This window comes from Equus asinus, chromosome 5 (assembly GCF_041296235.1).
Source record: "Equus asinus isolate D_3611 breed Donkey chromosome 5, EquAss-T2T_v2, whole genome shotgun sequence".
In the NCBI taxonomy this organism is placed as follows: Eukaryota; Metazoa; Chordata; class Mammalia; order Perissodactyla; family Equidae; genus Equus; species Equus asinus.
Window position 1 is genome coordinate 15924782 of NC_091794.1, and position 27687 is coordinate 15952468.

At 39.6% G+C, this 27687-nt stretch overlaps 1 protein-coding gene across 8 annotated transcripts in view; it reads left to right on the plus strand.

The window, feature by feature from the left end:
* The first annotated feature begins 10162 nt into the window (after positions 1 to 10162).
* GRAMD1C (GRAM domain containing 1C) overlaps positions 10163 to 27687 on the plus strand; it is an 87071-nt gene continuing 69546 nt past the window's right edge. For 2 of the 8 annotated variants that reach the window (XM_014838618.3, XM_070508857.1), the window contains exons 1-2: positions 10181 to 10312; positions 15240 to 15377. In XM_014838618.3, the coding sequence (XP_014694104.1) occupies positions 10286 to 10312; positions 15240 to 15377 (165 nt within the window). In that variant the 5' untranslated portion in view covers positions 10181 to 10285. Of the gene's footprint in view, positions 10313 to 15239; positions 15378 to 20634; positions 20774 to 27687 lie in introns of those variants that run through there. The other 6 variants (XM_014838619.3, XM_070508859.1, XM_044771572.2 and 3 more) reach the window with 4 other exon arrangements.

Genomic DNA, 27687 nt, shown 5'->3' on the forward strand with positions numbered 1-27687 from the left:
GGTAGCTTTCCTCCCAGAAGGTCCCCAATGATCCTGGCCTTCTGGGATTCAGGCCTTGTGTAGTTCCTCCCACGCTGAATCAGAGCTGACCCTTCAACTCAATAGAATGTGGTGTAAGTGACAGTGTGTAACTTCCAAGGCTGGGTTATAAAAGGCACTGCAACTTTTACCTTGGTCTCTTGGAGCAACATGCTCTGAAGAAAAGCACTGCCAAGCCATGAGGACTCAAGCAGCCTCTTGGAAAGGCCCATGTGGAGAGGAATTGAGGCCCCAAACCAACAGCCAGCACCAGGTTGCCAGCCATTTAAGTGTGACCTTGAAAGTAGATCCTCCAGCCGCACTCAGGCCTTTTGATGACTGGAGCCCCACATGACTATTGAGAGCAACCTCTTGCGAGACCCTGAGCCAGAACTGCCCAGCACAAATCTGCTATCGAACCTTCTGGTGAATTTTTCATTTCAGTTATTGTATTTTCCAACTCCAGGATTCTTTTATGTGTGGTTCTTTTATAATTTCTCTAATGATATTCTCTATTTGGTGAGACATCCTTCTCCTCGTTTCCATTTTTGTACATGGTTTCCTTAGCTCTTTGAGCACATATAAAATAGTTGATTTAAAGTCTTGTCTGTCCAATGTCTGGGCTTCATCAGGGGCAATTTCTATTAATTTTCCCCTATATATAGGTCATACTTTCTTGTTTCTTTCAAGACTTGTAATTTCTGTTGAAAACTGGACATTTTGAATATTATATTGTAGCCACTCTGGAAATCAGATTGTTCCCCTCCCCGGGGTTTGTTCTTGCTGCTTGTTCTAGTACTCGTTGGTTTGTTTAGTGACTTTTGTGTTCTTTGTTTGTTTAGTGACTTGTAGTCCTTTGTCTAGTGACTTTTATGAACTATTATTTTTATTGTGGTAAAATATACATAATGTGAAATTTACCATTTGATTCATTTTAAGTGTGCAGTTTAGTGGCATTAAGTGCATTCATATTGCTGTGCAACCGTCACCACCCTCCATCTTCAGAATATTTTCACCATCCGAAAGTTTCACTTTGGGAGCATTTAAACAATAGCTCCCATTCTGCCCTCCCCCAGCCCTTGAAACCACCATTCTACCTTCTGTCTCTATGAATTTGATTATGGTAGGTGCCTCGTAAGTTGATCTAATTTGGTAAAAGTTTCATGTATGGCCACGGAAATCTCTGTTCTGTTAGCTTAGTGATCAGCTTGTGATTTGACAGAGATTTCCTTAAACTCTTGGAACAAAAAAAAAGAAATAAACAAAGAAAAAAGGATCTCCGAGTCTTTGCAGATGGGCTGCGTGTGTGTGTGTGTGCTGGGCGTGTTTTCAGCACTCAGCCAGGCAGTTTACAACTCTGCCTTAGCTTTCCCTTCCTGTTGGCATAGAACCCAAAGGTCAGCCAGAGGAGAGAGCTTAGGGCCTTCTCATGTCTTTGCTGTGTATGCTCCCAGCTCTGGGTGGTTTTTCTAGATTCTCAGGAATTTGTGGGACATTTTCAAAGCCCTTATCCCCCCAAAGCATCTCATTCCCCAACCTTTCCTCCCAAGCTTTTCAGATTGTCTATTGTTTGCCTCCACTGTTATCCCTTACCCCAAGTAGTAGTGGCTAATATATTTGCCTTCCAATTTGTTTAACAAATGCAGCCCTCCTCCCCTGCTTTAGGTAGCTGCCATCCCTGGGAGAGTTCGGAGTTAGGTGAAATATAGGCAAATCCTTGAGCTGGTCCGTCAGGGAGCCACCAGACAGGTCAAAGCAAACAACTACAATCCTTTAATAAGTTCTGTGCTACTCCTTCCAATACTAGAAACCAATACCAGGAACGTGGGCTATCGTGGACTGAGGGATGGTACCACGGTAAATTAAAATGTCACAAAGCTTTCTGAGACTCAACTGTTTTTGCTTAATTAAGCATTTGCCTGATTATTTCAAGCTTTTGATTAGATTTCAGAGTTCCAAATAAGTTGTTCCTGACAGTTTTTGCCAGTTTATTTGTTGCTTTTGTAGAGGTACAGACTTTCAGAGTTCTCTACTCTGCCATTCTTTTTTTTTTTTTTTCAAAGATTGGCACCTGAGCTAACAACTGTTGCCAATCTTTTTCTTTCTTTCTGCTTCTTCTTCTCCCCAAAGCCCCCCAGTGCACAGTTGTATATTACAGTTGTGAGTGCCTCTGGTTGTGCTATGTGGGATGCAGTCTCAGTATGGCCTGATGAGTGATGCCATGTCCGTGTCCAGGATCCGAACTGGGAAATCCTGGGCCGTGGAAGTGGAGTGTGCAATCTTAACCACTTGGACATGGGGCCAGCCCCTATTCTGCCATTCTTGTTGATGTCATTCCCTCTCGCTCTTTTTTAAAAAAAAATTCAGCATGGAATTCCAGTGGATGTGTGTATGTACATGGTTTATTTAGCCAGGATTTCATTGATGAACATTTGTTTCCAATTTTTGCTAATGCTAACAATTCTCCAATGAATAAATTTACCCATTATTTTGGAGGTATGCAATTAAATCTATAGGAAAAACCTGTGGACAAAAATAATCCATAGTCAATTTATAACTTTAAATTGACATGAGTTTATTATGAGCCAGGTTTTATGACTATAGCCGGGGGCCTTCCTTCCCCAAGGAAGGAAGAGCACAAAAGAAGTGGGGTGTACAGAGTGGTTATACGCCATCTTGGAACAAAGACCATGCATCACATATGACAGGAACATCTGTTTTACTACTGTCACGAGATGCTTAGCTGGCATAGCAGGTCGGTGGGCAGTAGCTCAGTGGTCACAAGGTAAGCACAGCAGGTGGTAATTAATCCTTAGTTTCCAGGAATAGATGCTTATCCTTAAAGAAATGCTGATATGGGGGGAACTCCATCCCTATCTTTCAGGACATCATTCTTGTCTTTGGGGCATAGTGAATGGTTAAAGCAAATGTACAATGCATGCTCAACAGGCCACGTCAGGTTGAATTAGTTTCAAACCAAATGGCTTCCTCATATACTCCAATACATCCTATTGCTTTTTGTTTATTTATCAACCCCCAGAAGTGGAATTGTTGCAAGAGTATACACATTTTGCCATTTTTATAGATACTGCCAAAGTGCTATATCACTTTACATTCCCATCGCAAAAATTCCTGAATCCCTACAGTCTTGTCAACAGATTGTCATCAAACTTCCATACTTCTGCCAAACTAATAGGTGAAAAATGGTATTTCAGTGTGGTTTTAATTTCTATTTCTTTTATTCTGAGTGAAATTGAGCATTTTTTTTTTCTTCTTCTCCCCAAAGCCCCCCAGTATGTAGTCGTATATTTTAGATGTGGGTCCTTCTAGTTATGGCATGTGGGCCGCTGCCTCAGCATGGCTTGATGAGCGGTGCCACATCCCCACCCAGGATCCAAACTAGCGAAACCCTGGGCTGCCGAAGCGGAGAGCATGAACTTAACAACTTGGCCACAGGGCAGGCCCCCTGAGTACCTTTTTATACTTTTAAACAGACACTTGTGTTTCATTTTCTGTGAACTTTCTGACATAAACTTTGTCAATTTTTTACTTGATCATGGTTTTTCCATATCAGTTTCTAGGAGCTCTTTATATATTAGCATGATCTCACTTTAAATACACGACCTTGAGTCTCAGTTAGGCATTTGCATAGCCCAGCAATCCTACTGTTTCCTAATACAGTAGTCATTCGTTTTCCTATGCTCCCAAGTAAGTATTTCATAATTTCTCCTTTCTCCTCAAACTTCCACAACTTGTCTCCATGTTCATTTTCAGCCTTGTGTTTTATTTCACTGAGAAGTATCAATACCTTTCAGCCAAAGACCACCAGCAACACACCTGTAGTTGCACAACGTTGGGTTTGCTGACTCCTTGCAATGAGGGTGAAAACAGACCATGGAGAACCATGAGGACATCTCAGTAAAAGGGTGTTAGAAAGCATTTACTATAGGATTTGGGTTTGTGTTATGTCATTTTTGGGGAGCATTCAAGAAGTGGGGCTTTTCCTTGGATTAGATATTGTCAAAAGCTGTGGTATTTCTATGATTGGGTATCTTAATAAATCTTATCTAGAAGGTAGGAGGAACAAAGTGAAGCTACAGCTCTGATTGGGAAAGAAGCAGCAGTCACTCATATTAGCCAGCATTGGGGATATTTGGTTATTTTTGTGGTTTGAACCATGTCCATGTTTTTGTCTGAGTTTATGCATGATTACGGAGTGGACTTGTTTCCTGCTCCATGATGGTCACAGAACAGCTCTGATTATCATTGTGAAATTTTATGTTCAACAGAATACCGTGGCCTGGCTGTAGGTGCTGGGCCAGCTCCTGGCTGCCAGGGGCTGCTTTGAAGCATCAGCAGAGAACTTCCACAAACTTGCCTATCCACATCTGTTCACTTACCTGCACCTGTGCCCATATAGTCTTTCTTGATATGAAGGAGGAAGAGTCCATGTTCCTGTCTCAGCCAGCTCACCCACTTGGGCACTAGATGCTCCTCTTCGTCTGTTCAAGGTCTTCACTCAGCAGTTCTTCCTCTCTCTCCTGCACAGCAATTTTACTCTCTGTTGCATCATTCCCATGTCATTCAAAAATGGTGTTATTGTTCCCATCTTGAAAAACACACAGAAACAACAACAACAAAGCAAAACAACAAACCCTGATTGAGCCTAAATACCACCTCTGGCTACCATCCTATTTCACTGCCTCATTTAGAGCAAAACTCTTCCAATTAGTTGTTTATACATGCCTTCTACTCCTTTCTTTTTCTCTTGAATCAGCTCTTTTCTGAAATTGTTCTTGTCAAGGTCACTAACAATCTCCAGATTGCTAAATACAGAACAATACAGAACTATTCTCAGTTCTCATCCTACGTGATCTATTAGCAATATTTGACATCTTTGATTTTCCCATCCTCCTTGAAATACTTTCTTTATCTGGCTTCAGGGTGAATTCTTCTACCTCATGGACCATTCCTTCTCAGAGTCTTTGCTGTTTCCTCTTCATCTTGGCAACTTCTAAATCTCAGAGTTTTCCAGGAACAAATCATTGGACGTTTTTACTATCTATAGTCACTCACTTGGTGATCTCACCCAATTTCATAGCTTTAAAACCATTGGTGCTGGCCGGCCCAGTGGCCGAGCGGTTAAGTTCGCTCGCTCCGCTTCAGTGGCCCAGGGTTTCGCCGGTTTGAATCCTGGGCGCTGACACGGCACCACTTGTCAGGCCATGCTGAGGCAGCATCCCACGTGCCACAACTAGAAGGACCCACAACTAAAAATACACAACTATGTACTGGGGGGATCTGGGGAGAAAAAGCAGAAAGAAAAAAAAGAAGATTGGCAACAGTTGTTAGCTCAGGTGCCAATCTTTAGGGAAAAAAAAAAAACCCGTTGGTATTCTGATAATTCTCAGAATTATATCCTCTGAACTTGAGGCTTACATATACAACTTCTTACTCCACATTTGCACTTGCATGTCTAACTGGCATCTCAAACTTAACATTTTAAGAAGTAAACTCATAGTTCCCCCAATTCTGCTTCTCTTAGGCTTTCTTACCTCAGTAAATAACTCCCTCCTTTCAGTTGTTCAGGCCAATAGCTTTAGAGTTACCCTTAACTTCTCTCTCTCATACTACACAACCAGTCCACCAGAAAATCATTTTAATTCTTCCTTCAAAATACCTCGTATGCAGAATCTGACCATTTCTCACCATTACTATCCCCACCACACTGGTTCAAGTCATCACCTCTCATCTCAGTTATGGCAGTAGCCTTCCAATTGGTCTCTTTGATTCTGTCATCATCCCTTCATTAGCCCTGACCCTAATACTTGTGGAGCTCGGGGTAAGAATACAAATGGATGCCCATATTTGCATAAATTTAAAAGAATTATAAATCAATAACTTAAACATCTTCTACTTTCCTATTTCGAGAAATATTCCTCTACAAAGACCTGAAAGACCAGTTTGCATTTGGAATTCTTGGACTCCTCGGAATTCTACGCCAGGAAGTAAGCGATCTGGAGATAACCATTTCCTGGCCGCTAGTCTGCAACTTGCCCTTCGTCTCCTCCCAGCTCTGGCTCCAGTCCCTACGGCAGGGAGCATTGTGTTCATGCATATGGACACCCCAGTCTACAGGTCTGAGCTCCGTCCACATCCATTACAAACAGCCACCCCTGGTGACTCCACAGGCCTAGGGTGTGCACACCAGTGATGTCATCCACTCCCGGAGGAACAGACCCACAGAGGAGGCATTTGCAGTTCCTGGAAGTGGACTCGGGGCAGTTTGGGCAAAGAATCCCAGGGTTCTGGCTATTTGGAGTGTGGTCTAGAAAGGGAGGAATGTAGCTAGAGGAGGTGTAGAATGGAGGCCAACCTCCATTTCTGTATTTTTTTTTTTTTTTTTGAGGAAGATTAGTCCTGAGCTAACATCTGCCGCCAATCCTCTTTTTTTTTTTTTTTTAAGCTGAGGAAGACTGGCCCTGAGCTAACGTCCGTGCCTATCTTCCTCTACTTTATATGTGGGATGCCTACCACAGCATGGCTTGCCAAGTAGTGCCATGTCCACACCCGGGATGCAAACCGGCAAACCCCGGGCCGCCAAAGCCCAATGCGCGAACTTAACTGCTGCACCACTGGGCCAGCCCCACCGTTTCTGTATTTTAAGTTTAGGAAATTTAAGTTCTTAATACTGCCAAAACCAAATATAGCGCCTTTCAGATAGTAGGCTCTTCAGAAGTCTATCTGAAATATACAATGGCTTCATAGGTTTCTATTGAGTATATATACAATCATTTACTTAATACCATTCCCATTTTATTATTACTCTTTAGATGTTTACTTTCTAATATTTCACAAGCATAAGAAATGCGGCAGAGAACACCTCGGTGAAGGAAGGATTATTTCTTGAGTGTAGATTCTCGGAAAAGCACTTATTAAGTACCAATTTATACTATCGCACGATTGAGATATAAAAGTGGTTTCTCACTTTAAATATGCATTTCTTTGATTACCATACACTAAAAAGAGCAAATATTAATTGACAATTTGCTCTGTGCTAGAGGCTGTGTTCTTTTATACAGATTATCACGTTTGAGCCCATTATGACTTAGTACTTGCCATGGACTGCATGTCTGTGTCCCCCTAAAATGAACATGTTGATGCTGTAACCCCCCCCCCCCGCCCCCGTGACTGTATTTGGTGTCAGGAATTAATTAATGCTAAATGAGGTCAGAAGGGTGGGGCCCTGATCCAATAGGATTAGTGTCCTTAGAATGAGAGACACCAGAGAGCATGCCACATGGGGACTTAGCAAGAAGGCGCCATTTACAAGCCAGCAAGAGAATTTTCACCGGAGACTGAATTGACTAGAACCTTGGTCTTGGACTTCTAGCCTCAGAAATGTGAGAAAATAAATTTCTGTTGTTTAAGACACCCGGTCTGTGGTATTTCGTTAGGGCAGCCAAGCACTCTAACGTAGTACTGCCGCTATCTCTATATAACAAACCAGGGCAGAGGCGACAAGAGATTAGGGGAGCTGCTAATCCGTGGTGGAGTCAAAATTTGAACCCAGCAACTTTTACTTCAGGGCCAGTCATTTTTTCTGTCTAGCCAACGGGACTGTCTACTCATGTCTTTTGTTCATTTTGTCTATGAAAGTTCTTATTTAAAAAAAATACTGTTATTGAATATCGAGTAGGTAGAATAATTGTATAACAGAACACACATAAAACATGTAAGGCGTCCAGAATGACTACACAACCATTTTATATCCACAGTCCAGTTTGCAGTGCCCTGTGTACCTCCCTGATTCTGTCCCCTCTCCTTCCCTCTTAAACTGAAAGTTGTGTTTATCATCTTCCTGCTTCTCTTTAGTGTTTTATGATATTTGTGTCCTTTAACTGTATAATGTTTGGTTTTACAGGTTTTGGAATTCTACAAACTGAACCTTACTGTATTTTTCTGTAACTCATTTCTCTTGCTCAACATGATGTTTTGAGATTTGTCCATGTTATTGTGTGTCTTAATGTTGTTAATAAATTTCTCGGTTCTTAAAGATATCAATTCTTTGTCTTTTGAAAAATATGTATTTTTTTATCTTTGGATTTTTACAGTTTAGTGGAAATTACTAACTTTTCTCTTATGATATCCTCTATTGTTGTTAACATAAACAATCCTTACCCTTTCAGAGATTTGATATTCACTTTTATTTTCCTTTTCTTTTTCTTGAAAATTAGATTTTAAAAAGCTGTGTCATTCATTTTAAATTGGGTCTAAACCCTGAATAGTGATCCATTCAGCCCAGCCTCAGGATCTTCCTTTATCAGGTTACCTTCATCTTTTCAGCCTTTACAAATAGTTTAAACCCCTTAGTGGGGGTGGCACTGCGAAGGGTTTTAGAACCTGAGCAGAGGGAGGAGGGTGGAGGATGCTGGACCGTGACAGCTGGACAAGGGGTGCTCGGGTGCGATGGAGGGGGAGGGAGAGCGTGCAGGGGGCGGGTTTAACTCTGCACATTGGAGGAGATGTGGCAACTAATTGTAACACATGACTTGGGGCTAGATTCTTCTGCTATAAAGGACATTATTGGGACAATTGGTGGAACTTTAATGGGGTGTGAGAACTAGAAGGTAATAATATAATGTTAATTTCCCAATTTCGTTGGTCATATCATGATTGTTTAGGAGAATGTCCTTGTCTGTAGGAAATATTCACTAAAGTATTTGGAGTTGATAGGGGACAATGTTCGTAGTTTACTCTCAAATGGTTCAGGGCAAAGGTAATTGTTACATATTTGCAAATTTTCTGTAAGTTTGAAATCATTTCAAAATTAAAAAATAATTAAATACTTTACATAATGGCTACATTCATCTTGTACCATTAAAGAAATACTGGCAATATTAAACTCTTTCAATCCAAAGTAGAATTCTTGGTGTGGCTTCTGGTTCAAAGAAAAGGTAGTGATTTTTTCTTCAGTTTATTCTTGTACACACATTGAAGGAAAACGCAGCTTAAGCTAAGTTTTGCAGGACAAGGACAAGAACCTATCCTTTCTTGATTATCTTATTAGGCAATTTGTCCTGTAGCATGTAATATATATTTTAAAAATACACTCAATATCTGACTTTTTGTGGAACTGGATTTGACTTTTTTCCCCTCCCCAACTTTACGTTATGATTATTTACAGACGTACAGAAATAAAAAAAGGATCACTGAACAATGATATACCCTCCACACAGATGCAATGATTGTTAACATTTTGCTGTTTTGCTCTCTCTCTGTTTATCTATTGTCAGTCTATTCAGTCGGCTATGACAGAAATATCTTAGACTGGGTGGCTTAAGCAACAAACATTTATTTCTCAGCGTTCTGGAGTCTGGAAAGTCGAAGATTAAGACACAGGCAGATTCCATATCCAGTGAGAGCCCGCATCCTATTCACAGACCTGAGACTTCTCACTGTGTCCTCATATGGCAGAAGGCGATTATGTATCAACAGAAGAATTTTTTGGGGGGGAGGGGCACGTTCAGTCTACGGCACGTATCTTTGTTGAAGCATTTGAAATCAAGTTGCAGACATCACCACACTTCCCTCTGAAATGCCTGAGCACGAATTTTCTAATAATAAAGACATTCGCTAACATAACCACAAAGTATTAATTATCCATAAATAACTATCAATAAATTTATCCATAAGTCACGATTATTCTATAATATACATTTCATATAAAATCTTCCCCAATTGTTCCAGAATGTGTTTTATAGCTGTTTTTTTGCGAACCAGGATCTGCAACCCTCAATAGCTTTTTGTCAGGAACTTCAACCCCTTATTTGAAGGAAGACGATTTGCTATGCAGTTCACTTTCTCGCACATTGGAGCAGGGTATATATTGTGAGAAGCAGAGGCGGCACTTTGCGAGGGGTGACATGCAGGAAGCCTTTTCACGGTAGGCGCAGGAGTCTGAGGCTGGGAGGTAGGTAGGGAGAGGGGCTCATCCCGATCCCTGGTAAGGACTGGCCTCCAGGCTATCACACTCGATACCGTACCTTCTTAAGAGTCAGCCAAAGGCAGGGGTCCTCACCTGCCGCCAGAGGGCGCAAGGCGCGCAGGCAGGACCCGCGGGGGCCCTCGGCCGGCGGGCGGGCGGGACGCGCGGGACCCGGAGCCGGGAGCGCGCGCCGGGGGTGGGCGCGGAGCGCGCGCCTGGCCGCCCCCTCCCCGCGGCGGGGCGCGCGTGCGCAGTAGCGCGGCGGCGGAGGGAGGCGCGATGGAGGGTCCTCTGACTGTCCGCCAGGTAAGGGGCTCTCGTTGGGGCGGGTTCCCAAGCGGTGGCTCCCCCCGGCAGTTTTCTTGACGACGGCTGTTTGAACCCTCTCTGGTTATGATAGTGAATTCCTCCATTCCCTTGTGTCGGTGCTCTTTGGAGTAATTTGGAAAGTTGTTACCGAGGAAACGGTTTCCTGTGCTTCCTGCGAGCCTTCCCCTCTGGGCGATGGGGGAACGGCTGTTTCTCTGTGGGCGCTGGAATTGGGTCCCGAAATGTCCTAGTCCAGCTGTCTCAGCTCAGGCCCCATTGTCAGGATTCTGCCCCGATTTCACGTTGATCCAGTCTCACCCCCTGCCCTTAACTATCAGCTCTTGATTAAAGGGCTCAGAACTCTAGATAGTTTAAATCAGTGTGTTGTCCACCAGGCTTCTGGTTTCAACTAGTTTTGTTACTCGTTTACGATCTTATTTGATAAACGGAAGAACTTGTTGATTACTCTTCAGGGCGAAAACCTACTTTTGTTGCAAGAGTACCTGTATCTCTGGACACTGTCCTCATTAGTTTTACATGGCTGTGTGTATATATTTTACTTTTAGAGAATTGCAATCAGTGCAATACCGTTTATTTGAGTAGCATTTTACAGTTTACGAAACGATAGAGGCACTCAAATAACTGTTGAGTGAACAAGTGAATGTACTGTTTCCGTTGATTCTCGGAACATTACGGTGAAATAGGCAAGATAGCTATTCCTGAACCCAGTCAGTCATCTTTCAACAATGTCCCTGGCACTGGGTGTTTGGGATAAGATGGTGAGCGACACAGACATGATCCCTGCTCTCAACAAGCTTATTGCCTAAACTGGAGAGAATTATTACCCCTACTGTAGAGTCAAGAAAACAGATTTAGAGAGATCAAGTGACTGCCAATGACCGCACAGCTCCTAAGTTAGAGAGGATTGTTCTGTAGCCACTCTGCAAAGCCAGAATGGACCCCACCCAGAGTTTGATTTGGGTATAGAAACTGTTGATGCCACACACACACCATAAAGGTGTGAAAAGTTTTATTACCTATATATAAAGGCAATATTACTTATATACTTACGTAATGAAATGGGGCGAGCAGGGCAGGCTTCTCAAGCAGACCTGAAATGACTGGAAAGGGCAAGGAAAGCAGGCTGTCTCTGCACTTTTATTGTGGTGGAGGGGGCAGGGGGAGGGTTTGTGTGTGTGGACAGGGGCTTGCTTGATTTGACTCTTCCACCCACGCTAAAGGAAAGAGCACCCAAGCCTTCTTACCAGCTTGCCCATTTGAGGGATGAAAGAGGAAGAAGGAGGGATGAGGCTTAAAAACAGTCAGTAGGCAAACATAAAAAAAATTGAATGAGACCTCTTTATTACAATTCACCCCTGATGTTTGCTGACTGAAATGTACCATTTTTCGTTTAGTCGAATTTGAACTTGTTTGAGTAAGCCATCATGGTCCTATGAGGCCTGCAGCCTGACGCCAGTAAGGAAGATTGAGGTCCCATTGAATGCCATATTCAAGAGCCAAGGGGGTGTGTGTATACTGAGAAATAAAATGAGTGCCTTGGTCACTATCAGTAATGTCTGGAACTCTGATGGGGATAAGGAGTGTCTTGGTGAGGTTTTTTATTGTGGCTTTAGTATATGTAGAGACATGTGTGACCTTGATTTATATTTTGAGTATCTGTGAGGCAAGATGGTTCCAGAGTTCTTTACCCCAAAGGGCACAACTCTTAGGCCATTGCCCAAGAGTCTGTAAAAATGTGCAGGTGGAGCCAGTTCTTGGCCAGAGCATTCAGTGTTAAGATGATTGTGGGAAGTTCAGCCAGTCGTGCTAACCCTTGGGTCCTTTCGTTTATCAGGGACATCCTGGTTAAGGGAGGAAAAGGTCTCCAGTGAGTTCCTTCATGTGTAATGGTGGTGATGCTGTCCACTGAACAGCAGGTTTGTCCATCAAACTTCAAATGGGAGTTTGAAGTGTACAAACACCTATTGCTGTTCACTCAGTTGAGCCCAAGTCTCTCCCCAGGTATTCAGGGGGTTCAGGAGGAGGGTGATCTCTTCTAGCACCCTGACCTCTGACAAAGCAGTGAGGACAGGGGACGCCATGCCCTCCTGCAGGTGGGTGTGCTGGAGGGCCCAGATTTGGTTCTGTTCTGTAGCAAGGAGGCCTTGATGGCGGGGCTGAGCTTGCAAGGTGTGCTTCCAGGACCCAGGGCATAATGGGCTGCTGGGTGTGGAGGGTTGCAGGGTCAGGGCTTGTGAGATCCTCTGTTTTCAGGAAAGTCCGGTGTACTGTCGGTGATTGCCGCTCTAATGGCGGATAGTGTGGGGCTGAAGAGAGAGTTCTTTTGCATCAGAAGCCTATGGACAACTTACGGACATTATGAGTGGTCCAGAGACTCCAGGAGTCGTGAAAAGAGGCTGTGAAGTCTCTCCAGTGAAGGATTCTTTGTGTGTGTATATGTGGTGTGTTTTGGCAGCAGGGGAGTAGCACTAATGGGAGTGTCTGTTATATTACACATTGTAGAATCTTTTTTGAGAAGGGGCCCCATTCAGGGTGGTCTGATTTGCAAGTAATAACGTAAACAGGCTCAAGTGAAATTTGTAAATGAGGAATATATTGCCTCTAGAACCCAAAAAGGCCTAAACGATGTTGGGCTTGTTTTAATGTGGTGGGTGCTGAGAGTGTCAATCGCTGTTTCTTGACATCGTCAGGGATGGAGTGGCCCTTGGTTAACCAAATAATTTTCAGGAATTTAACCAAGGTGGCAGGCCTTACAATATGTGTGGGTCCATGGCCCATCCTCTTTTCGTGAACTCCTTTGTGAATTATTGGTATGTCCTGAGTGAGTGTGTCTTGAGTGGTATGTCCTGGGTGGGTGTGTCGAAAGAATGTCCTCAGAGGAGGATGTAATCAATGTAATGTCATACCTGTGCTCCTGGAGAAACTTGGATACAGTTAAGCTTTTGCTTGTAACAGTTACATGCGATGGCAAGGCTTTTGAAGTACACTATGGGTAGCCAGGAAAGGGTACGTCATGTCTCTCTGGAGGTGAAAGCAAACTGTGACTGAGAGGTCATTGAAGGAGGCACTGGACAGAACATGTTAGCCAAATTTATAATATCAAGATATTTACCAGTGTCTGATTGGATAGAGTCAGTAATTTAAATAATACTGGGTAGGGGGGTCTTCATCATTAGGCCCACAGCATCAAGGATACGATAGTCAACTGTGAGGCACTATTCATTTTTCCAACTTGAACAGGCCACGTTGGGTGGTTCAGTGGAGAAGCGGTAGGATAATCCATTCTTTTACTAATTAGGTCTTAGATAATACAGTTCATTCTTTGAAGGCCCTGTTTTATTTCACATTAAGCTGTATTAACTATTTTAACTAGGGGTTGAGGAGTTGGTCCATGGGGTCCCAATTTTTTAAAGCCAAGTTGTAGGCTCCAAAGACTTGATTGAAGTTGATTACTCATTTGGTGGGAGCAGCCCTCGCCACCTTGGATATTTCAGGGCGATGTGTATTGTGACCATGAGCGTTTAGGCAAGGCGGCAGTTCTGGTGGTTAAGGTGAGGCAAACCTGTTTGTTGTCTATTTTATGTTGAGTAATTCCCCTAAGATTATAGGGGCTACCTTGCTTAAATTTACTGGAATCTCCAGTATAAGTATAGTTTGAGGCCAGTATTAATTACAGCCATGAACATCTGCCAACTGATGCATTTCAGAAGATGTTGAAGTTCATTCAAAACCTATGCTGTAGAGGTGCAACAAGCCAGTCTTTATCTTTTGTCGTATAAATTATTTTAATAAGTTTTGGACTTCCATTTGGGTCAAATTGGACTTCTGTTTCAGTTTTTGTCTATTTATCTGTTTGTTTCTTTCCCCCATATTCAGCTTTGTTTGTTTCTTTTTTTCTGCTCTCTATTTTTGGTGGTTAGTGAAAATACATCCATTGGAGGGGGTCCTCTCTACTCTTCCATATTTGTAAATTTCTTCCTCCAGAGAGCCTCAAATCAGTATCACCAGGGTTAGGGGCTTCCCTGGTGGCAATGGTTACTTTGTAGAGTTTATGAACCCCAAGCTTATGTTGAGTTAGAATTACCTCTTTGCTGTGCCACATGGGTGCCACAGGTGCTTTTCTGTGTAACCCTGAGGATCAGGATTTTTGTTACAATGCAGGCACGGGTGGTGGTGGCAACAGCATCAACGCATCAGTGGTATTTAAGGGTCCTGGTAGGCTGTGTGCTCTTACACACCCCGCCTTTTCTCTCTTCTTTTTAAACTCCATGACTCCCCTTTGTGAGTGACCCCCCCCCACACACCAGGCCCATATCTTACACAGGGTATATATAATCTTTCCCCTCAGCGCTCTATAGATTGGTGGCGATGCCTGCTTGAGACATCTGATTTATTTATTTTAACTCCATTGTTTGTGTAAATCAGAGTTAATTTACCAATTTCTTTACCAAACAACAGGAAGGTTATTTCAACTTTCTTAGTATTACGAACGTTCTTGACTCCGTGTGCACATTAAATTGCTGGGTTGTAGTATATACCCATCTTAGACCCTACTAGGCATTGCTCATTATGCTCCAAAGAGGCTGTCACTCCCATTACATTGTATTTTTTGCTGTTTAGTTGTGCTTCTGGCTGACTGTGAACTTGTGAAGATTAAGGACTTTATTTTATTCATTTCTGAATCTCTAATGCCAACTAAACTAAGAAAGAATAGTAGTCAGAAAATATTTGTTGCATGTGTACATATATGAACTATAGAAGCAAAAACATATTAATTACTGTTTTCTAAAAGCTTAAATATTGTCCTTTTCAAGTTAATTTATATATTTTGAACATTTACTCTTTTTTTTTTAAATGGGCATTTCTCCATAAATAATTTATATTGTTTGATACCTGTTTCCAGGTAGTAAATGAAGGGGACACCGAGTCACAGGAGGAGTTGGAGGAAAGTCCTACTCCGGTTGTGGATGAGAATAATATAGTGTCAGCTAAAAAACAGGGGCCAAATTTACATAACTGGAGTGGTGACTGGAGCTTTTGGGTAATATTTTTCCTTTCTTATATCTTCATTTTTATCTTAAATGCAAAATTTTTAAAAGTCTACAGCAATTCATATAATTTTTATAATATTTTCTTACTAGCTTGTAGATTTTAGATGTTTTAAGTTTTAGTCCAGAGCCTCAAAGACATTTCTGGTTATACTCTCCTTTGGCCACTAGAATGCACTGTTGTCTGGCTGGGTGGAGTGGGATTGTCTGCTTCAGTTTCCCTGGGAGAAAACCACACCAGAGTTGGGTTCTGCTTACACTGTTGTTCTGTATTGGCAAGAGACTAGCATTATACAGAAACCATATTTCTAAATGCTACTGAGAAGCCAGCTATTTTACATAATTTTGATTTAAAGGATTAGTTTCTGTACCTCGAAGGAGGTTTAACGGTGTTTGACCTGTAGCATAAGATGATTGTAAGAAAGGTTTTATAGTTAGGAGTTTCCTATTCTGTTTGCACTGTGCTCACTTGGTCGCATAATGTGGCTGTGCTTCAGGTTTCCCCGCTGTAAAATGAGACTGCCACCTGTTGATTAGCTGCATAGAGTCTTTTGGTAAGAACAATGTTTCTGTTATCATACGACTGCTAGCATTTATTATATTAAAGGACTCATTCTAAATCTAGCAATTCCTACACGAGTTATGAGCCTGTGATTCTGTGAGATAGAATATGATATAATGCAACTTTAAGTGAAATTTATAAGAGATTATAAGGCTTATATAGTTCCAATATTCATTAGAAAGCTGATGTCTTGAAGATTAGGTATACTTGGTAGCAGAATTTCTTACAATTTTAAAGTAGACTAAAGAAGACATAATATTAACAGGTTATAAAAATTAGTACAAGTACCATCATTCTCTTCATAATTAGCAGCTGATTTATTCAATGTTATTGAATCTTAACATGAATAACAGATTCTTACTTCCTATTAAGAAACAACATGATGAATTTTTTAAAACTATATCCTAAGGAAAATATTTAATTGCTAAGAACTATACCAAAATAACTACGCATCCTAAAAATCATGTTGTCTATGTTGATTATGTTCTTTTTGGTCGCTGTTAGAGAAAGTTTATGACTCTTGTAGTGTTTTGAACCTTCTGCACTGTGTTTTTTATAGCTTGTGTTATAGATTAGAAAATCTTTATAGTTTCAAGGGCTATCTGCAGGGCTAAACAGTTACTGTGGGTACTCTTGGCAAACTTAAAGCAGGGAAAAGGATAAAACAAGAAAAGGAAAAAATAAGGGAATGAGGATTTAGAAATAAGAGAGAGAAAAAAAGAGGTGTGTGTTCTAGAGCTTTGCTGTTCAAGTGTATTACGTGGCACTTGGCATCACCTGTCAGCTCATTAGAAATGCAGAATCTTGGGCCCAACCTCTGACCTCCTGGACCAGAATCTTCGTTTTCACAAGATTTCTGGATGATTTGTGTGCGCATTCAAGTTTGAGAAGCACTGGTTTAGAGTGTTAAAGTCCTGCTTTGGCTCAGCTTAGGTCTCTGTGCTGATTGCAAACACTTTATTTTGAGGACTTTTTACATGAATTCACATGGAATAGACTTAAAGACAAATACAACATCTCAGAAGTTTTGCTGACTTTTCCAGAGGTCACTGAGGCAGAAACCAGAACTATCAGAAGTCAAAGCAAAAAAAAACCCCAAAAAAGAGCCTGAATAGCTAACTCAAAGATCATACTGATATATCCTCTAAGAAGAGAATTCCTCAAGTCTTCATTTGGGATTTCTTTAATATCTTTTTGACATTTTTTTTTAAGGCTGAATAAATTGGTTCCCATTTTGTAGTTGAAGAGGATATTGGAGATAGGGGAATTACTTGGTGATAACACATGAACAGTAGCAAGAAATGACAGCAGAAGCTCAAAAAGTATAGCAACCTGGGCCTCTTAATGTGGAGGCCAAAGGTCTGTGTAGATAAGCTGGCTCCGACCTAGTACCATAACTGGTAGGAATGATGGTTAAGAGGTCTGGGAAATACACACTTTTTCTCTGTCATTTTAAATCCATCGGCTTCTACTGCGTGACTCCATTTTCACATTCTCCTGGCAATAAAGTAGGAATTGAATGAGTACAGTAAGATGGCAGAGTTCACTGAGGGATCCAAAATCAACACAAGGAAGGCCAGTAACACAACAGGAAAATATTTCATAAGGCACGTGGCCTGGTCGTTAAGCAAAGAATTAAAAGAGTGTCACAGCCATTTCGCTGGAACATCCAAGAAATCTGGATTGGCCCCTCTTCACTTTGGAAGGTTTCTACTAAAAGGGATTGATAACTTTTTAAAGTTTTGGTATCTAAAGAGTTAAGCTTTAGGGATCTAGAAAGTTCACTAGTGTAGGATAACTCATGTATTCCGGCCTGGTGAACTCAGTTGTCCCACAGATGTGAATTTAGAGGGCAGCATGATATAACTGAAGGATTGGAGATTGGGAATAAAACATCTGGGGTAGAGTGTACTCCTGTCCCTGGTGACGTCACCGTGTGGTGCTCTTGTGTATGTTGTTCAACCTGTCTGGCCTCAGGTGCCCCACTTGTAAAAGTAGAGATTGGGTCACAGTATTGCAACATTGGTCTTGAGTCAATAGGAGGAAAAAAGGGGGGTGTTTATGGCTAGCAAGTGCTCAAAACTTACAGTCCTGGTAGTTACGTATCAGTCATAAAAAACTCTGGGCATACTCAGTGAGAGTGTTATGTGGGGAACACCTTTCCTTGAGATTGTCCCAGTGGTAAAAAGGTGGAAAAGTGCTGGATAAGAGGGCCTACTATTTGTAATATTGGAAAAAGTATTTTGATGATTCCCTATAAATTAAAAAAATTTTGAAAGCTTAACAAAAGGGTACCAGAAAGTGAACCAAAGTTTATTAAAGTTTTTTGTTGCTTGGTTTTGTTTTTTTGCTAAAGTTGATATCCTTCAGACCCTATCCACTTAATCTTGTGCTGCTTAACAAATTGGCTCGTAAGTGTCTTTCTGACAGTAGGACTTTAATTTAGAGGAGTATGATTAAATTGCCATAGCAATTGATAGTGAGACCAACAGCTGCAGTTTTCCATTTCAATCCTGTAATATAAAGATAGGAATATTAATTGTTATATTTGTTTTATTTTTTATTTAAAACAGAAAATATTTAATCCTAATATGTGGGAAATGAGTTTTGTTTTTTTCCTTTGAGGAAGATTAACCCTGAGCTAACATCTGCTACCAATCCTCCTCTTTTTGCTGAGGAACACTGGCCCTGAGCTAACATCCGTGCCCATCTTCCTCTACTTTATATGTGGGACGCCTGCCACAGCATGGCGTGCCAAGTGATGCCATGTCCACCCCCAGGACCCGAACCGGCGAACTCCAGGCCGCCGAAGTGGAACGTGCACACTTAACCGCTGTGCCACCGGGCCAGCCCGTGGGAACTGAGTTTTATTATTAACTTTTAAATCCAAATGTAACAATAAAAATTTTGTGAAATGAAGCAATGAAGTTTAAAATAAAGCTAATGGCAAATCAGTATCTTTTGCTCTTTAACTGTTAGTAATAATACACAGCAAAAGGAAAAAACCTCAAAACAAAAAACTTTTTTTTTTCCTGATTAAAATAATGGTAGATTCCTGGTGGGTTAAGGTCCCAGAGGAAAAGCATACAGAGATTTGCAGCTGATGCATTTCCTGAATGTAACTTCTCTTGGTGATGTAGAGCTAGCAACCATTGGAAGTAGACAAAAGCCTTTGAGATTTTCGGTTGAGTATGTTTAGAAGATGATGTACTGACCTGGATCTTTTTGCTTTGGGTAAGGTACTTAATACTAAGCATTCTTATGTGCCTTGGTATTTTGTTAATATTAAGTTCCCCTTTAAAAATATTTGTTGTTCATATATACTTATTTTCTTAATAGCTGATTTAGTTGATAATTGCCTTTTAAAAGTGGAGGGATTTATAGTTTTCTGAATTGTGAACTAAAAATTAAATTTGTTTAGCATGTGTTTTCCTTTGGATAGTTGTGTATTTGAAAATCTTGACGAATATTACACAGAATAAGAAAACATGAACTTTCAGATCCCTCAGATCTTTGATTTAGGAAGAGAAATAGAAAAAAGAAAGATGGAGTAGGAGAAATTTAAAAGAAGCTGGAGTTCACATTTGTCATTTCTTTTATATTTTTGTTCTAAAACATTTTAAGAATAAAGCAAATCTAGATTATGAAACATTATCTATATATGTACATATAATAACTAGTATACTTATGTTTTCCTAGAAAATATTTAGATTTGATTTTTTCTGGATCATAGTCAAGTTTTTCTAATTGTACAAGAGATCAGAAGTCTTGACTGTGGACTTTGTCACTGACTTATAGCATGATCATAGTCATGTTATTCACAGGTAAGCTGCTTTCCTTCTAAGTGAGGGATAAAATTTGCCGCAAACCTGATTTAGAGGTTCATAATGAGGATTAATTAATGTTGTACTGTTAAATTTATAAAAAGCTCAAGAGGATTAGTTAGTATGTTTGTAACATACTTTGACAACTTTGGAGAAGACGTTTTTCTGTAATCATATGTTGTCCTCCACAACATATCTTGGATTTATTCAAGCTAAAAGGGATATTTCAGATTTTCACGTTGGTAACTGATGAAAAAGAATGAATTCATTTTCCAATTTCTGTTGGATTAAAAAACATTTTCTCCAATTAAAAAATTTTCAATTATAGATAGACATTGTTTGGAAACCTACCTATCTTTTAATACTTTTATATTTAATTATAAAGGAATGGGAACTAACATTTCTGGCAATATGGAGAAAGGACTATTTAACTTAAAAGCTTTTCTGCTACAAAATACCTAGAAATGCTGGATGAAATGTTAAAAACATCTTTTTAAAATTCATATCTGGGCTCACAAAATAGCAAGGGAAATAAATACTTGATGGCTGAAAAAGAAGCAGGAACTGGTAACCAGGGTTGTAAGCACGGGAGCTAACACTGAGGCAGCCCTGAGGACTTTATTAGTCTCAGTAACTAAAGCTCTAATGGCCACACTGGGATAGGAGATGAGGCTTTGGACTTGTATGAATTGGAACTGAGAACTCTTTTTGCTTTTTTGAGGAAGATTAGCCCTGAGCTAACTGCTGCCAATCCTCCTCTTTTTGCTAAGGAAGACTGGCCCTGAGCTAACATCCGTGCCCATCTTCCTCTACTTTATACGTGGGACGCCTACCACAGAATGGCTTGACAAGTGGTGCCATGTCCACACCCGGGATCTGAACCGGCGAACCCCAGGCCTCCAAGAATCGGAACATGTGAACTTAACGGCTGCACCACCGGGCTGGCCCCCTGAGAACTCTTTATAAAGCCACGACTTTTGAAGAGTTATACCCTCTGTGAAAGGTAGACCAGGAAAAAAATCCATATACATCTGTGGGTTGAAGACAAGGAAGCTTATCTGTCTAAACTGGACTTGGCATGCTGGGGAGAGGGGGGTCTTCCTGAGAGTTTGTAACTGTAGTCCATCTGTCATGAAAGTTTAGACTTGAATTTAATACTTTATGAGGGAGCAGGAGATTCAAAAAATAGCATATTAGACCCTCCAAACCTTCAGAAAAAACTACAAGATAAACACTATAAAACAGTCACTCAATATTATTAAAGATTTAAGAGAAGGAATTAAAAATATGATAAATGGATAAGACATTCTCAAAAACACCTGGCAGACTTGAAAAAAAACAAATACAGCTTATAGAAATGAAAAATACGGTCAGTGAAATAATAATCTAAAAATTCAGTGGGCATGGGAAATAGCAGCTAAAGAAAAAATCGGTAAGCTGAAAGATAAACAGGAGGAAATTATTCAGCTGTACCACTGAGAGACAAAGACAGAAAATTTGAAAGAGAGTGGTTTAAGATATTAGGGGCAAAGTAGAGAAGTCCATTATGAATCTAATGGGAGTTTCACAAAATGAAGATAGAGAATGAGCAAGAGGCAATATTCGAAGAGAGTATGCGTGAAGATTTTCCACTCTTGGTGAAAGACTTCGGAACCAGGAAGTACAGTGAGTGTCTCACAGGATACATTAAAAGAGTAGTGAGAAGAGACATCATCATCATAGAAGTGGCAGAAGTAGATATACATGAATTAAATAGGAGTATTCTTATTTATTCATTTGAGTGTCTTCTATGCGCTGACAGTCCAGATTAGGAGCCGGATAGTATACAAATAAGCCAATGTGTGCTGTTGTGTCCGATAGTGATAGAAGCTCTGAAGACAGTAAGAGAACGTAAAGGTGTAGAGAATCACATGGAGGGAATAGCAGTTTTAGTTAGGCTGGTCAGGAAAAGCTTCTCCAAGAACGTGCCATTTAAGAGGGCCGTATGTGGGGTGGAGGGCAAAGAAAGAACACAAATGAATCATGCAAGGGAGGGGAAAGGTGTTTTGGGGAAAGGCCCGAGGGAGGAATGAGATTGGCTTGTTTGACACACAGCTTCTGATGGAATCAGTTGTGAGTGAGGGAAAGAGAAAGATCAAGGACAATGATTCCTAGGTTTCTGATCAGTGCAGCTGGGTACACGGAAGCACTATTCAGGAGAAGAGAAAGACTGGGAGAGAAGTAGATTTCAGGAGTTGGGGACATAGGGTTTTTTTGTAAAGTTGGAGATGCATATTGATATACAAGTAGAAGGGTATAGTAGGCTGTTGGATATATGACTTGAATCACAGGCAAGAGATTGAAGCTGGAAGTACATTTGGGAAACTTTGAAAATGGATGGTATTTAAAGACAGATTTGTAAAGACTGAATGAGATCACTTAAGGGAAAAGTATGGACAGAGAAGAGGCGTGGACTCTGCAATGTTTAGAACCTCAGGTGGTAGAGTGGGAACTAGCAAAAGGAATAGATTTGGCTAATGAGATAAAAGGAAATCTTAGAAAGTGTGATATCCTCAAATGCAAGTGATAGAAGTTTTTTAAGGACAGAGTGACTTTTATCCTAAGTATATCCTTTTGATTATCTAGGGCAATGAGAAATTTTAAATAGCACATAAAAAACAAATCTAAGATAATACAAAAATTCTAGCTTAGCACTCTGTCTTTCCGAAAAACCTTTTATTAGATATGAGATATAACTTAAAAGCAATGATGTGGAGCCCATGAGCCACATGTGAGAATTTCTGTTACTCTAGGCACATTTTGCTCAATAATTAAATTATTTTAATTGTGTTATTTCTCTGGGGAAGATGTAATAAGTAGTAAAATGGCCTAAAGGTAAGCAGTTGGAGGGAGGACAAAAAAGGGTATGGAGTACTGACCTCTGAGTCAGCTTTAAAAGCATTTTAAACATTTCTGCCGCTTACATACAATTAACACTTTTATTCTAACTCTACCAACTTCCTCCTTCTTTTACTCTTTTCTTTTAGTTTGAGATAATTTTAGATTCACATGCAGTTGTAAGAAATAATAGAGATATCCTGTACCCTTTCAAATAGTTTCACCAGTGGTTAACATTTTGCAAAACTGTACTACAATATGGCACCTAGCATATTGACATTGATAAAGCTGAGATACAGAACATTTCCATCACAAGAATCCTTTTTATAATAGACATAGCCCTTTTATAGACACAGCCACTTTCCTCCTGCCCACTCCCCCTACTTAACCCTTGGCAACCGCTAATCTGTTCTCCATTTCTGTAATTATGTCATTTCAAGAATATTATATAAATGGAATCATGCAGTATGTAACTTTTTTTCCTCTATTTTTGGTGAGGAAGATTGACCCTGAACTAACATCTGTTGCTAATCTTCCTCTTTTTGCTTGAGGAAGATTGTCCCTGAGCTCACGTCTGTGCCAATCTCCCTCTGTTTTGTATGTGGGATGCCGCCACAGCATGGCTTGATGAGTGGTGTGTAGATCCATGCCTGGGATCCGAACCTGCAAACCCTGGTCTGCTGAAGTGGAGTGTGCGAAGTTAACCACTACACCACTGGGCCAGTCCCAGTATGTAACTTTTTATGTTGGCTGTTTTCACTCATCATAATTCCCTGGAGATCCATCTATTTTGTTTTGTGTATGAATCAATAGTCCATTACTTTTTAATGCTGAGTAGTATTCCGTGATGCAGATGTACCACAGTTTAAACATTTACCCATTGAAGAACATCTGGGCTGTTTCCAGTTTTGGGCAGTGATGAATAAAACTGCTATAAATAGTCATGTACAGCTTCTTGTATGAACATAAGTTTTCCTCTCTGGGATAAATGCCTAGGAGTGCAATTGCTGGGTCATTCGATAGTTGCATGTTAATTTTTAAAGAAACTACCAAAGTATTTTCCAGAGTTTTTGAGCTATTGTAAATGATATTGTATTTTTGTTTTTCAGAGTCAACGTATTCATTGCTAGTGTATAGAAATACGGTTGATTTTTCTATGTTTATCTTGATCCTGCATCCTTTCTGAACTCACTTATTGGTTCTAGGAGTTTTTTTTTGTAGATTCCTTAGGATTTTCTATTTAGACAATTATGTCATGTGTAAACAGGGATGGTTTTACTTCTCCTTTTCTGATCTGTATATGTTTTATTTCCTTTTCTTACCTTATTGCGCTGGCTAGAACTTCCAGCGCTATGTTGAATAACAGTGGTGAGAGTGAACATTCTTGCTTTTTTCCTGATCTTAGGGAGACAACATTATGTCTTTTACCATTAAGGTATTTTATTAACTATAGGTATTTTGTAGTTGCTCTTCATAAAGTTGAGGAAGTTACCCTGTATTCCTATCTTTTGAGAGTATTTTTATCACAATTGAACATTGAGTTTTGTAAAATATTGTTTCTGTATCAAGTGATATGGTAATGTGATTTTTCTTTTTTTAACAAGTTGATATGGTGGATCACATTGATTGATTTTTAAATATTGAACCAGACTTGGATTCCTAGAATAAACTCCACTTGGTCGTGTTGTATATTTTTTAGATATTGCTGAATTATATTTGCTAATATTTTGTTGAGGATTTTGCATCTACATTTGTGAGCAATCTTGTTATGTAATTTTCTTTTTTTGGTACTGTCTTTATCTTGTTTTGTCATCAGAGCAATACTAGCTTCATAAAATGAATGGGGAAGAGCTCCCTCCTCTTCTGTTTTTTAGGAGAGATTGTGTAGAATTAGAGTTAATTTTTAAATGTTTTATCGAATTCTCCAGTGAAACCATCTGGGCCTGGAGATTTCTTTCTTGAGAGATTTTAAGTTATGAATTCAATTTCTTTAATGGCTGTAGGTCTATTCAGATTATCTGTTTCATGCTGAATGAGTTGTGGTAGTTTGTTTTTCAAGAAGTCAGTCCATTTCATCTGTGTGGTCGTATTTATATGTGTAGGTTGTTCGTAATATTCTCTTGTTTCCTTTTGAAGTCTGTAGGGTCTGTGGTGCTACACCCTGTTTTATTCCTGATATTGGTAATTTGTTCCTTCTCTCTTTTTTCTTTGTCAGTCTTGCTAGAGGTTTGTCAATTTAGTTGATTATTTTTAAAGAATCAGCTCTTTTTTTTATTGATATTCTCTATGGTTTTTGTGTTTCAATTTCATTTATTTCTGCTCTTATCTTTATTATTTACTTCTCTTGGTTCATGTTGGGTTTGTTTTGCTCTTCCTCTTTTACGTTCTTCAGGTGGACATCTAGATTATTTATTTCAGACTTTGTGTCATTTCTAATGTGTGCATTTAGAGCTATAAATTTCTCTCTGTTTTAGCTGTGTCTTACAGTTTTTTTTCTTTAAATGAGAAAGGCCTTTAAATTAGAAGCCATCTGTTTCTTTCTGTTTTTCTTTTTTAAAGATTGGCACTTGAGCTAACATCTGTTGCTAGTCTTTTTTTTTTCTTCTTCTTTTCCCCAAAGCCCCCCAGTACATAGTTGTATATTCTAATTGTAGGTCCTTCTGGTTCTGCTATGTGGGATGCTGCCTCAGCATGGCTTGATGAGCAGTACTGGGATGTACTAGGAGCAGTACATGGATGCCCAGGATCTGAACTGGTGAAACCCTGGGCTGCTGAAGCAGAGCGTGTGGACTTAACCACTCAGTCTCAGGGCCCACCCCTGTCTTACAGTTTTGATGTGTTGTATTTTTATTTTCATTCAGTTCAATGTAATTTTTGACTTCCCTTGAGACTTTCTGTTCCTCTCATGTATTATTTAAAAGTATGTTGTTTAATGTCCAAGTATTTGGAGATTTTTGTGCTATCTTTTGATTTCAAGATTGATTCCATTGTGGTCATAAAACACACTTTGTATTTCATTTCTCTTAAATTTGTTGAGGTATGGCTGAATTAGTCTATCTTGGTGTGTGTTCCAATACACTTGGTATTATCAGTCTAAGTTTTTTGCTAACCTCATACATTTGAAATAGTACCTTAGAGAGCCTAGATGAACTAGACAGATTCCTAGGAAATTAGAAACTACTGAGACTGAGTCAACAAGAAATAGAAAATCTGAATAGAACTATAACAAGGAAAGGGATTGAATTAGTTAAACAACAAAAACCAGCCTAACCAAAACAAGAAAACTTCACAAAGAAAAGCCCAGTACCAGGTGGCTTCACTAGCCAATTCTACCAAATGTTTACAGAAGAATTAGCACAAATCTTTTAAAAAAAAAGAAAGAAAAAGGGACACCTCCTAAGTCATTCCATGAGGCTACTATTACCTGATTCTAAAACCAAAATTAATAAAAAATTTATACACTAGCAGTGAACAAACTGAAAATGAAATTTTAAGAATTTTTGTTTGCAATAGCATCAAGAGAATAAAATACTTAGGAACAAATTTAACAAAAGAAGTGTAAGACTTGTGTACTGAAAACTACAAAACCTCAATGAAAGAAGATTGAAAAGATATAAGTAAATGGAAAGATATCCCATGTTCATGGATGGGAAGATTTAATATTGTTAAGATGGCAAATTGATCTACAAATTCAACACCATCTCTATCAAAATCCCAACTGGCTTTTTTTGGTGGAAATTTACAAGCTGAATCTAAGTTAATATGGAAATGCAAGTGGCGTAGAATATCCAAGCCAGTCTTGAAAAGAAGCAAAGTTGGAAGATGCACATTTCCCTATTTCAAAACTTAACTACCAACTAAATTAATCAAGACACTGTGGCCCTAACATATGACTAGACATGTAGATTAATGGAATAGAATTGAGAGTCCAGAAATAAACTCTTAACTTAATGGTCAATTGACTTTTGACAAGCATACCAAAGCAATTTAATGGGGGAAAGAATAGTCTTTTCAACAAACGGTAGTGGGATACATGTGAAGGAATGAATTTGGACCTCTACTCCATACTTTACACAAAAATTAACTGAAAATGGATCATAGACGTAAAGGTAAGAGCTAAAATTATAAAACTGTTACAGGAAAACAGGTATAAATTTTCATGACGTTTGGATTAGGCAATAGTTTCTAAGATATAACAGCAAAAGCTCAAGTAGCAAAAGAAAAAGTAGTTAAATGGTACATCATCAGAATTAATTTTTGTGATTCAAGGAGTCCATTAAGAAAGTAAAAAGGCGGCTTACAGAATATGAGAATATATTTGCAAATCACATATCTGATGAAGGATTTGTGCTAGAATATATAAAGACCTCTCATAGCACAACAATAAAAAGACAAATAGCACAATTAAAATGGGCAAAACTTGAATAGATATTTCTCCAAAGATATACAAATGGCCAATAAGCACATGAAAAGATGTTCAACATCAATCGTCATTAGGTAAATGCAAATCAGATCGTTTTCAGAATGGGATACCATTTCACATCCTCTAGGGTGACCATAATAAAAAGGACAGACATTAAGTCTTGGTGAAGATGTTGTAAAATAGGATCCCTCATACCTTGCTGGTGGGGATGTAAAATGGTGCAGGCAATGTGGAAGATAGTTTGGCAGTTCCTCAAAATGTTAAACATAGGACCACCATATGACCCAGCAGTTCCACTCTTAGATATATCCACGAGAAAATTGAAACGTGTTCACACAAAAACTTGTACATGAATGTTCATTTTGGCAGTATTCATAATAGCCAAAAAATGGGGACAACCCAAATGTCCATCAGCTGGTGAATACATAGGTAAAATACAGCATATTCATAAAGCACAATATTATTCATTGGCATAACCAGGAATGAAGTAAAGTTTCATGCTACAACATGGATGAATCTTAAATACATTATGCTAAATGATAGAAGACAGATACAAAACCTAAAATATTGCATGGTTCCATTTATCTGAAATTTTCAGAATAAGCAAAGCTATAGAG